Genomic DNA, 13,925 nt, shown 5'->3' with positions numbered 1-13,925 from the left:
TAGAGCTTTATATTCAATATTAAATTTCCTACTAATATGGAAACCCGAGTTTATATGACAATATAAAAAGTTATAAAAATGTGGATTGCTCGTGATAAACATACTTAAATAAATGTTCCAATAAAGCCTTCCTTTTCATTTCATAGTTTCTAAGTTTTAGGTTACTGTTTATTCTCATTTTTGAGGAGCTCACATCAAATACGCCTTCTGGTTTCTTTATGAGCTCCTTCGCCACTCAATGTTTTTAATAGCGTATTATGATATTTTCATTGATAATACTGAGAATTTTGGCAAAATAAACTGAAAGCGAAACTCAATTTGCACAGGCGATCAATCAACATCTGATCATGGCTGGTCTCCGAACTCTTCGTGAAGCTCGAACGTTAACAATGAATAAAAATGAAAAGTACCTTTAAGACGAATTATACAAGCTTATTCCAAACGAAAATTTCTTGGGATGACACATGTTTTTTGTTTTCAATAATCTTTAACTGAGTGGCCAAACGACATAAAACACTGCCATCAGGTTTTTTTTTAACAAGTCACAGGCCACAGGACACAGGACAACTAACCTCTCCAAATAGCGCTCGTTCATTGGGCATGACTCATAAGAGCAGTACCATTGATCACCAGGACGCATGTGCATCAGCCAATTAAACCTAGTCCCTTGACCAGTCCCGTGATACTCGGGTAATAGTCGGGTATACGTAATGGAATAAATACATGTAACGGCTGAAGGACTTCGCTTGTATGACACTTACAAGTTAAAGGGAATTTGTAGCACTACAAACTTATAAGTAATTTACTTTAATTACGCCACATATTTTCTCACTTTTTTCAACAGGCCTCTCCTTTTCTATTTCAGTTGTCGAGTAATCCTTTTTTACACTTTTAAAGCTCATTGTACTCGCTGTTGACAAAAACAAATTAAAACAAATTAGAGTTAAATTTCTCCTTCTCATTTCACCATTGCAACATAATGAGTCACTCGCACATCATGATAAAGAACACGAACTTTTCCGACCAGCCTAAACACCACCTTACCTCGATCGGGAGGATGTGGGTTAAAGGTAATGGTTGTCAGGAACAGTTCGTGGCTGAAGTACAGTGAACATGGGTCTTGATGATCAGTGATACCGCTCTCTACCTTAAGTCATTTCTACTGAGCAAGCACTATTTCAAGGTGGTTAGTCGTAGTTTTCCGGTGGGTATAGCACCTGTGGGCTTCAACCTGAAACCGAATGTGGCCTGTAAAAAGACCGTCCCTGCCTCATCAAACATCGTAGACCATGTTTGGTCAAAACATGAACATGACGGAATGAAGTATAATCATGTTCAGCTATCGTAATCCTATTTAATACTATGAGGAAAGACTTCAACGAGAAAAAAGTCGAGGGAATAATTTGACGATCCCATCGTTCAAGAAGTGGTGATTCTCATCTGCTAATAACATGAAGTGATCAGAGAGATGGTCCGTCCCCTCACCACCCCATCTCTTTTTACTAGTTTTCTTTTCTTTTCGCTTCTGTTGGCGTTTCTTAATTTGATGAGCTAAAGCTTCTTCTTCTGGCGTTTTCCATGGGAACAAACTCACACACTAGATACGCATGCGCGCCAGTCAAACACATTTCATGCATCTGTCAAACGTGCCAAATGCTTCATGCATTTCAAATCTTCCCCCAAAATGATAATAAAAGATATTCGAACACCGTGACGTTTTTACCACACAAAACGAAGTGACCAAACAGCCAGGAAACTATTTTGCCACCCAAAAGTGTTTTAATGTGTTTTAACGCATTTTTCTCCTTTTTTTTTTTTTTTTTTGTCGTTTGGGCAGGCCTTAAACAGCTCACAGGAATGAAACCTTGAAGTGATGCTGGCAGTAAAAATGAAATTTAAATCAAAAAGCTGTTCTGTGCGCAGTATTTGTCCACTTTCTACTAATGTTTTTCCTTTATTTTTCTTTCTTCATTTATTTCTCCTTGGAACACATTTTTATCTGTTCAGGTTTGTTTACGTTAAGCAACAGATGCATTTTTAACAAATAAAACACTCACAATCAATAATACTTATCTTATTTGGTCTTCTCCAACTACTGACGGAGAGGCAATGGGCCTACCGCAAGGACCACTCGACCCAGAAAGTTGGAGACAAGCTGTTAATAATAATTTCGTGGTCTCTCATAGACCCTTTTGCAAAAATTGAAGATCAAATTTGGAATCGAGGGTAGCCTTCTTTCTTGGCTTTATACAGACTATCTGATCACCGGACACAGTTCTAGAATTCTAGAATTGAGGAGATACGGGATATTTTTTAAAGTAAGAACGCATTGCGTGTGGTAGTGCAGTAACTTGACAGTGTTTTTTCCATAACTGTCAACTGAGCTGCGTTTTGTTTTTTCCAGGAGATTCAAGTCCTTGCACAATATGTAGCTCTAATAGTACACGACATTTGTTTGGTATCGTAAATCAGTACGGTGCCATGGTAGACATCTTTGCTATATACCCTCTAAGAGGACATGTGGTTCAGTAAAATACTAAGCCCAGAACGATTGAAGAAAATAACAGGAAATCGAGAAACATTTGGCTTCAAAGCCGATATGTTGATCATTTACAACTTCTTTTTCACCACAAGCTTAAGCGTGTACTCTGAGCTTCTGACACCTTTCCAAGACCAATGTTACTAAAGTTTTTTCCCCTTTCCAGCGGGGTTAGTGTCTGGATGGGGAACGTTAAAATATGCGACTTTTGCTGTCAGGAACATACGCCCAAAAATTCTATTTTAACGCTCAAAAATGCGAACAAAGCAAGGTACAGATTTTGCTAGCCTGCTTTATGCAAAACAAATATTGACGAAAAAGTAAATAAATATTAAAGAGAGCAGAAGGAACTTTTAGGAAGTGTCGATCGAGAATAAAACAATTTGCCATCAGCGAAAAACATTTCGGGAGATTTTTGTTACGTTCCATCAGACTTCAATTTTTCTATCGCAATTTTGGTCATACAAGTAAAATCGCAAAATTCAAAGTGACATCGATTTTAGCGGCCGCCTGTGATCAAGTTATACCTTGCGTGTTTACTGACAACTCACGAAACAAAGGATGCATCTGTGACAAAATGACGGCAAAACACCTGGTTTTTGTTAGTGCGTTTTTTTTTCTTTCAAGTGTTATAAAGTTCGACAAGATCTATGTGCGAATTTAACATAAAGATCACAATCGTTGATGCTAGTCCAAGTGTCAGCTGAAGTTAAGCTCCTCCGAATGAGGTTAGTACTTGGATGGGGGACGGCTGCGAAGTCCCCGTGACGGCGATAGCTACTTCGTTTTTTTTAAACTTGATTTCATTTTTTATCTTGTTTGGCCGTTGAAAGCTATTTTCTTATTTTCTTTCTACGTCAAAACGGCAAACAAACTGGTTCCCAAGAAATATTGGAGTACGTATTCGTTCTATGCAAAATGCTTCTAATGAAGTATTCGTTGTATGCAAAATAATAGGGAGCTTTAGCAACGACGACGGGAACGGCAACGAGAACGTCATGTAAAAACATAAATTCACGTTATTGCGATCACTTCGCGACTATTCCAAGCCTTTTAATATGACAAAGGTGTTTCAGTCCCTCAGGAATGAAACCGTTACGAGCGGCGCTTAATTTAGGGGAGAAAAATGAAAATTTATCTCCAGGTGCTGACGTTCTCCATAATACTTCAAACTTGGTAATTTCACGTTGTTGCTTTGCTGACGACGGCAAATAAATGGACAAAAATGAAACACGCACGTGCAGGGCGTGCAAAGCTATTGTTTTTGCCCACTAAATATGCAAATTTGTGACGTTCTCGTTGCCGTCGCCGTTGTCGTTGCTAAAGCTCCCTAATGTTCACAGTGGAACACACAAGTACGAAGCAAGATCTAGAAATAACGTAGAAAATTCTCCTTACCTTTAAAGCTTGCCTTTCTCAAAGAAAAAACATCTATCCACTTTATCGAATAGTTTAATACTGAAACAATCATGGCGGGCGGAAAGATTCTATTATAAATGTTTGCTTTCACCAATCTGACGGAAGTGTGTCACGGTGGCCGAGTGGTCTAACGCGCTGCAGAGAAAAAATCATGATGGCTTGGGAAGTATAGGAGTTCTCCTCGGGGCAGGGAAGTTTGGAAATACCGTAGGGAATATAAATCAATCCACCCCATCGGAGATTAATTCAATATCCATGGGATACGCACATTTGTGACTACCAACAAAAAAAAGACACCAGCCCGGTTTTAAGACGTGGATGCCTTCGGCATTCCACGTAATTAACCACCGTACAGAAATTCTGAAAGCTGACGTTTCGAGCGTTAGCCCTTCGCTCTTTCGCTCGTTTCAAGCGTTAGCCTTAGTCCTTTCGAGCGTTAGCCCTTCCCTCTGCCGAAGGGCTAACGCTCGAAACGTCAGCTTTTAGAATCTCTGTACGGTGGTCAATTTACATTATCAACTTCCTTGATAAAACAAAATTTGAGTAATACTACTTCCCCACCGACGCAGCACCACAGTTTCTTTAGAAACTACCCCCTTCATTCATTTATGGCGCAATAGTCCGTATAACTTAAGAGGACACAAAAAGACCGTTGTTCCACGATTTTCCACACATTTTTTTTTGAAAAATTAGATTCGTTATAGAAGCGCATGTTATGGAACTTTGTCTCAGAAAAGTGCAATCTGATGCCACATTTAGGGAATTCAGATTTACCAGTTCACTCGTATAGTTGGTAGCGAAGAAGACGTCCAATTTTTAATCTTAAATTATGTTGAATTATGAAAGTACATTTTGCATTGCCATTGTTTACTTTTAGCCTGCTTTATTCATTTGATGTATTTTATCCATGCACTTCTAATTGTAGGTTACTTAGGTATTAGCTAGTCACAAACGACTCCTCATTGGTCAAACAGGTAATGCTTTTATTTTCATCGTGTTTAAATAAAGGATCTAACTTACTTGCTTCCCACCCCTCCGTTTCAAAATAACGAAATCACAGTTGCGTACTTCGTTTAATTAGCGCTATGATGTCTATGATGGGTGCGGTTTCAATCAAATAGCAGAATCTCAAGTACTTCAGCTGACAACGTGGTTTAAGACGAAGGCATGCTACGTTAATGTGTTTTGCAATCTTCGGTTCGAATCCCAGTGTTATCATCATATTATGCGCCTCAAATGTGTAAATGCAATTCTACCAATTGTGCTAGCATTTACACGTGACTTTCTCCAGTCTGCTGAACATTGGGGCAAATTTGTCTAATCAAGAACCAAGATAAACAATCAGGGTCCCCAGGCATTCTCATACCTCGATGGGTAGAGTAACCGACTTGTAATCTGGAGGTGGTGGGTTCCAATCCTGGCTGGGACTCTGATCTTTCAGTTGTCCTTGCACTCGTTGCCAAGCAACAGCCTTATCAAAACTGAAAAACGTTTCCATTTCTTGTTTTCTTACCCGTGCCATTTAACAATTATTCCATGAGCGCGCGTTGGATATGAGATGATAGATAGCCAACGAGGCGCGTAGCGCCGAGTTGGCTATAATCATGTCCTATCCAACAAGCGCGAGTGGAATAGTTGTTTTATTAAAAACGCCCCCAAAATATAGGAAACTAGACTACAATAGAAATAAAAAGGCCCAAAAACTCACGCATATGCTTGCCGTGTTTGTAGATCATGGTATAATGGCTCATAACCCATGATGGTTTAGCCAATTAAAACTCTCGAATTGCATTATCCAATGATCCAGTTTTTAATAAAAGATGTTATCTGATTAAAGTTATTTTCACCTTGCATCGGGGGCATGAAGGACTAAGGCATACACAGAAAATAAACAAATGGCTGCAATTGAATCTGGGAACAGACAACACCTGATACGAGGAAACCAACACTATCCGAAGTAATGGAAAATCACGAAACACCCGATATTAATTCAATTCATCTTGTCAAACGCCTATGAAAAGACAGGTGCAGGCGCACAATAGAATGCTTCACCAACCCAATTTATAATTTACCCTCGAGTCGTCGTAGTCATAACTGCTGCACGTAAGCCGAAGATATGTCATTTTTTGTCTCTCAAACCTAAATTTCAAATTCTATTTTTTTTAAAAAACATGAAGCTGTTAAATAGTGGTGGGGGAGGATTTTGCTGCCCGACGTTTTTCATATCGAATTCTGTGGACCTCTGCGAGATCGTGCCAACACATTTGAATGAGAATAGAACAGAATAGGAGTATTTAAACAGGTTTGCAGAATAAAAACGCATCCGAATTACAATATCTGTGACCCGTAAGGTAATTGGCGATAACACTCAGACAGGTCTGTGATACTGATGGTGCGAAAAAACGTCAATAAAAACTGGGCACTTTAATGCAAAGTTGATTTCGGATTTTCGTCTCTTTTTTCAGCTGCCATTGTTTATTTTCCATTTGCAGTTTATCAGGTTCACTATATATAGCTCTGTTTCTTTCAGATAGCCTTTTAATATAATGCTGACCAAAAAGCTAACATACTCGATTCATCACTAACAAAAACCTGCTGAAGAACATTGTTTTATTAATTTACGCAGCGAAGTAATCTGGCCATTTTAAACTAAGTAGTTGAGATTTCACAGTCCTTGTTATATTCATTTTATAACTTATCCGTTGAAACAAAAGGTACTAATTTTTAAACCAGATGCATTAGGTGAGTTTCCTCCAAGCAAAGAAATCGAATCAAAATGAGACGGCCGGAAAGAAAACAAAAATAAATGCCATGATCGTTTACCGTAGGGAAAGAATAGGATAAAAGCGCCTTACATTCATTGAGAAAAAGTAAAAATTCAGATATTTAGTATTCATCACGAAAAGATCGATTCCACCTATAATTATATAATAACCCAAGTTATTCACGGATTTTGATTGGTTCTTGCCTATGATCTATTAGAGGACGGACGCACGATTGACGTCACCATCAGCTTTTATGCGAATAAAGTTTAATTCTTTATTATATAAAACAAATAGATTCCATGTAGCCGTGGGTCTGTTCAGTAATAGATCACAGAAGACGTCAAAATGTGGTAAGAACATCAGTGACACACTCGGCTATCGCCTCGTGTGCCACTTTTTTGTTCTTACCACATTTTGACGTCATCTGTGATCTATTACATGAACAGACGCACGGCAACATGGAATCTATTTGTTAACTGGATGTCAACTTTTCACGCTCTACAATCGATTGAGAATCCATGACCAGTATTTATTTCCTGTACTGTAAACAAGAGACAATCTTTGTATCATTGCATATCTCGCATGCACCAATCCACTGTGGCAGTTCATTCCAGCAAGACATGAAGTGATTCCACATCCCGGAGACCCAACTGAGTAAGTTCTGTCAATGTCAGTTCTATGGACACCATGTTTTCCGTTTTTATTATTTAGTTCGACTCAGTGCTTCTTTCTGGCTCATAATCAGTTTCTGTCAATGATCGTGTGGTTGTCCATGCAGCTGTTAGGAGTGCACGTGCCAATTAATAGTAGTTTTGTGTTCATTTTAGCCGTCATAGATTTTGTGTTCATTGTCCAAGCCAAATTTTCTTCTTCCACATTGGTGCTGTCGATTTGGCTTGTTGTTGCCAAGAAGTTATTGATTTGTTGCGTCAGGAAGTTCCTTACCTTAATAAACTGTAAATTTTAAATGAGTCTTACTGGCAACAAGACTAAACGTGTCACAAATTCTTAAGAATTAATGACTGCAGCATATCGCCCACATGATATTCAAATAACCATTTTATATGCGGTGTTGACTTCCATAGGATGACTCATCAAATACAATGCAGGAGTTGCACATGAATAAACATATGAGGATATGCTAATAAAATCAGAATAAAAAAGGTTATTTGCGAATCTGCCAAAAAACACTGGTATCATAAAAGATAGCGAGCGAAACATCATCGACTGAAGAATAAACCATTTTGCGTTTTTTTTCCAATTTTGGCAAGGTGGTATAAAAATTTTAACACGTTATCACGCCCTTGAAGGGGAAAGGTGAAAGATAAAAAGGTTTGTGCTCGTGACTTAGTGCCCTGATTTTAATCAAATATCATCGCCTTGAGAGAAGGTCTTCTCCGCGTTTCCAGGTTGAGGACTTATAACCGTGACATGAGCGCTAATCAAAAAGTGAGACCAAGCTTACAGTATCTACAACCAGTCTTAGAAACCGGGTGGTTAATTTTGTGTCCGGTACCGGTCAAAAAAGCATAGCTTTTGAGTTGAATTCAAAGTAACTTTCGAAATCATGTGGCAACTCTTTTTTCACTTACAATTCTTTTCAGTCCCACAATCGTGACATTATCAATGCAGTACATTGGTCTCAGCATAGCTTTCTCCTTCATGGTCCTGTTGGACCTCGTCGGAAACACATTGGTGATCCTAGTTTTCTTTTTAAACAAGTCAATGAGAACTGCAATGAACCGACTCGTGCTCAACTTAGCCATTGCTGACATGGTGGTAGCGATATTCGTCGCCATACAGTTTGTTATTGGGCCAATGTATGAGCATATCCCTGGAACAACAGGCAAACTCTTATGCAAGTTTATAACTGGGGGAACTTTGGCATGGACTGCAGCGCTTGTGTCAGTATGTAACCTGGTTGCAATTTCAGTGGAAAGGTGAGTCGGATAACATAATCGAGAAATGTGTGGTACTCAGACAACGATATGTCTTTCCTTTGTACGTTTACTGAATCTTTTCACCCACAATAGCTAACATCCAAAGGAGAGTGTTACTATCGTGTTTCCACCAGGAAGGTATTAGGGACTTTAAGATCTATGACGGCGACGGTCGACGAAAACGTCACTTGAAAATATAACTTATCAGAGTGAAAAGAGAAAATGAAAGATTCTCTGTTGCATGCTTACGTTGTCGTGCACGCAAAAACCTCAAATTTGGTGATTTCACTTTGTCGTTATGCAGAGGACTGCAAACATACTTGATAAAATCCGTGCATGATTATTTATGCTCTTTTAACCAATGATATTATTGTTTTGTGGCGTTGTCGTAGTCGTAGCCGTCGTCGTTTCTTAAACTGCCTATTATTTTACAAGCAGATCAACTAACTCAGTTAAAAGGGAAACTGTCTTTCCTCGATTCACTTAATCTTCTTGCCAGTTCCGAATTAGTGCAGTTACCTTGTGGGTACAGAGATTACGCGTAAGAGCAGAAAGTCCATTCTTCGAGGACTTCCTTCATCGGCTCTACCAGCCCAAAGGTTTTCGTTTTATTGTTACAAAAATTACCTGCGAATGCTCATCTTTCAACATAATCCTTTTTTTTTTCGAAACTCCTTTGAGGTCTATGAGAACTCTTTGCAGATACGGCGACCATTTTGATTTCTATTGTTTCAAATAGCTACTATGGGATGCCCAGGGGGCAAATACAGATTAATTTGCCCCCTGAGCATCCCATAATGTCTTTCGAAATAATTGAAATCAAAATGGCCACCGTATCTGCAAAAAGGTCAAGGGGTCTTTTAATTATAATTTAATTTAATCTCGAGTTTATTGTGGTACATGAATCCTACGTACAACTGTTAATCAGAAATGAGAATATCTGAGACATAATTCATACTTTTTGAACAGGTCAATATCAAGTGAGAGGAAATTAAAGTGATCGGCGTACCCAAACGAATGTAATTAGTTGTTTTTAAACTTCTGTTCGAGTAAGACAAGATGTTATATTGATCATGTCTATTTTGATTCTTCCATTTCCTTCCTACTACGTCACGGAAGATACCATGCGGTTCTTCAGCCTCTGACTAGTCGCTCCAAACTCACCAAAACCAAACTGAAGCTCATCATTTCTGGTTGCTGGCTCACAGGCTGTCTTTGGAATGCTCCTCTCTTTGTGGCCGTGACGTTCAGAGATGATTTGGGGACATGTGGCGAGCGTTGGCCAGTTGCGATCCTTCCTATTGTTTATAGCCTGGGGTGGAGTGCAGTGGCGGGAATTATTCCCATCAGCATAATGAGTTATCTTTATTCAAGAGTTGTTTACCAGCTGTGGTTTGAAACAACGCCAGCGCGACAGTCTGCGTCAGTGGTTAGTGTTAAAGCTATACAACAAGGAAAGGAAAGGGGGCAAATGACGTTAATTCTTTAGAGATTGTTTTACCCGTTGCGCTAGCCTGAGAGGCGAGCATCTGCGAAGCGTCGATGCCGGGAGGGATGCCGCAAATGAAAAACCACTCGTACCTCGCTACTCGAGGCCCACTCACAGTCAACCATCTATTTGCCCGCGCCTGTTTAAGAAATCCAACGATAAAATATCCTGTCAGTTACGCAGGCAACCTGTTTTCTTGTCCAAAAAAAAATAAAACACTTCTCATAGTCTAGGGTAGTGCATATATATTTTTTTAAGGGTGACCTTTTCTCGATTCGACTGATGATACACTTTTTCTATACGTATTAAATACAAAGGAACATTGAACAACTACTTCTTGCATAGTCAATATTATGCAAAAAAGCTAAATTGAATCTCTTTATACTTGCGCCAAGACTGAAGAGAAGAAGCGTATATGAAAGCCAAAAGTGCGAAAACGTCCCTTTCATTAAAAAAAGCAAAAAATTAAATTACAATTGTAAAGCATATATTATGAATATGGTGAAAGACTATTCAAAATGCATATTGACGTATTGCAGGACGTCAGTGGCAATATGCAAAACACAGCTGCGTCATAAAAGTAGCTGATTACTGAAATTAGCCTGAAATTCAGTATATGATCGATTGTGGGATATACGCATTAAGGCACTCTATGAAATAAAAAACCCAGATCCTGAAATTTCCGTAGTTTTGTACAGCACTCCTCTTTAAAGTATTCTTTTTTTTACCTTATTAGTAATGTATTATTTTACAAGAGTAGGTTTGTAACTTAAGCAGGCCACCGTTCCTCAAATTATTGCATTCTGAAGCGAAAGTTTTATTAAGTACTTTAAAAAACTGAGAAAAGCAAGGAGCTTTCATCTTATGCCGAAAACATGTAAAATGCCTTTGATGTAAAATTCTTTTTCTAAGAAAGCAATTTTCTTGTTACTCTCGGATTTGTCATTTATCATCTTCTGGCCAAATTTAGATCCTTAAAAATTCAAATAGGTGGTTTTTAATTGCTTGGCGGGGACAACAGCAATTAGTCAATTACATTTTAAGGTGGCTTACTACAGTTTTGCGAAGAAAAAGATCAAGATTTTGAAATTAATCTGTGAAATTAAAGCAACAGGATGTCTCTTCTTAAGTGTTTTTCACTGCAATTGATGTAAAATGTAATATTACCTAACAAATAAATGCAAATCAGGGGAAAATGCTAAATATGGTGACAGAGCTCCTGGAGGGGGGACTGAAAACTAGATATTTCAAAGGACTTTTTCTCAAAAACTAGGTGAACGACCCAACCTTAAAATTTCAGGGTTTTTTTAGCGAGAAAAAATAATCATGTATATAAATAAATAGTTAAATCTGTCAGACACCGGTCTATTTTGATTTTTAAAGAAAGTGTTGACGGCTTCGTCTTCATATCGTTTGCTAATTCCCAAAATTTTAACCGGCATGCACTCACAAAGTACAGATAAACATTTGCGCACGAGCCATGATTTTTAATGCCACGAACTACTTCGTGGTCGTACCCCGTGTCTTTTTCGCGTTGATAAAATGGGATATTCTAAGAGACTCTGCTATAAATAATTAAGTCCAGAAAAGTTAATTCGTTTCATAGGTCTTTGAGGACCCATGTTTTCAACCGAACGCAAATGAGATAAATAGCTATAAATAACCCGGGTGCTCCGCTTTTAGGCTTGGCTAAATCTATATAGTATGAATCTTCGAGGGCAAAAGTGAAATTTTTAGAACAATCTTTCAGCCATGGACGGCATCATTGACCGACGTATCACTAAGCCAGAAAAGGGTTTACTTATTTTATAACCCTTCCATTAATTTTCACTATGTCACTATCACTTGACCCAACAATATGAGCTTTTTCTTCTATGTAAAATGATAAGGAGGAACAGTTTAAACCCTTCCACTAGGTTTTTTTTTTTCGGAAAGCCTTGTCTCTTTTCGAGTGAAATAACAGGGGCACCCAACGACCAATTTGTTGTAAAATGTATTATTATACCCCACTTAATGAAAATAAATCTTAATAAGGCATTTTCAGGTGTTTTTCAGTGTTGCTGGGAAAACATTATCTGTTCCTTTTTCCTAGCAAGACACTCAAGAAATTTCCCAGCCAGCTAGATAAAATTGGTTGGTTTCCCAGCCAGCTGATCAAATTTATTTCCCAGCCAGGAATTCCGCGCGCTTTCAAATCCCTCGATCCAAAACGACCGAACAAAAGCGACAAAACCGGGACAAAACAGGTTTTTTCCGCAAGCGAAATCACTCTGACCAGCCGTCGTATGTTTGTGACTACTCTCTGGGAGAGGGAAGGGTCTTTTTTTTTTTTTTTTTTTTTTTTTTTTTTTAAAGTCGTCCTCATTCTTCAGAGTTTCTACGGCCAGCTTCGGGTTGAAATGCTAGAAAAAGTCAGTAATTCCCAGGCAAAACGACTATCAATAATAAATTTCCCAGCCAGCTCATCGAAACACCTCAGTATTTTTGCCAGCCAGCAAGATTCCTCTGGGGAACAGATAATGTGAGAAACAGATTCGTTGGGTGCCCCTGAAATAATCAGAGGGCAAGATATCGACGCACATGAGGATCATTGCGTGATTTACTCCAAGTGAGGAAAAGTACCCAATATATAAAATCGCGCGAAAATTAATGGTGCATTTTAAAGACACTTTAGCAACCTGTCGCGACTATGAGTTTTACACGCAATTGAAAAACCGTTCTATTTTCCCTACAATTCCTGACCAACTCTTTTAATTTATCCTTTGCAGCAAAAAGCAACAATTTCAAGAAAGAGGGCTACTGTCACAGTCATTGCTGTTAGTGTAATCTACGTCATTTGCTGGATACCAGTTCTCGTGATGTACTTGTTGGCTCAGTCTTTACCAAATCAAATGGTACACAGCGTAGACCACAAGATTACCATTTTACTGGCCATGTTTAACTCCAGCATCAATCCAGTCGTGTATAGTTTCACCAGTTCGCGGTTTCGACAGCACGTAGCGAAGCTCTTCCGATGTAAATGTTTTACGATGAAATTTGCAACGAGGTTAAGGGTGTTAAGGGGGCGGCGATGTCACGCAAAATAATGTAATTTCATGACACCCAAGATGCCCAAAAAATAGAATGAAACATTGCAACAATAACCACTCAAAACTGTTGAACAACATAAAAGAAATACAGCAAAAGAAAAGAGAAGCATGGATGGACACAAATGGACAAGATTGAAACGGATTGCATTTAGGCAATCTTGAAAAAAATCGGCCCGACGTTTTTCAATTTCTGGCAAATCGCCTGGATAAAGGTCGTTTCTGCTCAGAATCATCTTGATTGTGATGTAACGATAATTTTATTAGTAAATTAATTCCACATTACTATTCTCGTGATCAACTAAAGTTTTCTACGAAACGACCATAAAATAAGGTGTCATAACTAGCCCCTTTAGGAACGGAAATCCGGCAGGACCGTTCAAAGCCAGCCAAGAAGATTCACAAGCGTCTGGTGGAAAAGGAGTGTTCTAAATTTTAAGTTTAGTTAAGGACGGTGCCTACTATTGTTATTTGCGCATACGTTCTGCGCATCTCCAGACTCTCGGATTTCCTATCGGTAGTGCTTACTAATGTAGGGATATTTTTGCGCGGCTTAAATTTATGCGGAGAAAGTAGATGTTAGTAAGTACTCTTGGTACCCAAAAAGAAAATTGGGGTAACCATGGATTCTTTAGAGACAATTGAGCTTCAATTTGAGAAAGAACATTGCTTTGTATTTTAGAGCTT

General features: G+C 38.6%; 1 protein-coding gene across 2 annotated transcripts; it reads left to right on the top strand.

Annotated features, from left to right (window-relative positions):
• Positions 1–3,140: 3,140 nt before the first annotated feature.
• On the top strand, positions 3,141–13,494 carry LOC138038137 (neuropeptide receptor 22-like). Of its 2 annotated transcripts, XM_068883962.1 has the most exons (6): positions 3,141–3,267; positions 4,884–4,932; positions 7,328–7,377; positions 8,328–8,663; positions 9,783–10,092; positions 12,921–13,494. In XM_068883962.1, the coding sequence occupies exons 4-6, from the start codon at positions 8,350–8,352 to the stop codon at positions 13,236–13,238; spliced, it is 942 nt and encodes a 313-aa protein (XP_068740063.1). In that variant the 5' UTR covers positions 3,141–3,267; positions 4,884–4,932; positions 7,328–7,377; positions 8,328–8,349; the 3' UTR covers positions 13,239–13,494. The 2 variants fall into 2 exon arrangements, with proteins under 2 accessions (XP_068740063.1, XP_068740064.1); XM_068883963.1 differs by lacking the exon at positions 7,328–7,377.
• The last annotated feature ends 431 nt before the right edge of the window (positions 13,495–13,925 follow it).

The sequence above is a fragment of the Montipora capricornis genome, chromosome 2 (genome assembly GCF_036669925.1).
Source record: "Montipora capricornis isolate CH-2021 chromosome 2, ASM3666992v2, whole genome shotgun sequence".
In the NCBI taxonomy this organism is placed as follows: domain Eukaryota; kingdom Metazoa; phylum Cnidaria; class Anthozoa; order Scleractinia; family Acroporidae; genus Montipora; species Montipora capricornis.
The sequence above is the reverse complement of the archived record's forward strand: the minus strand, read 5'-3'. Positions and strand labels throughout refer to the sequence as shown.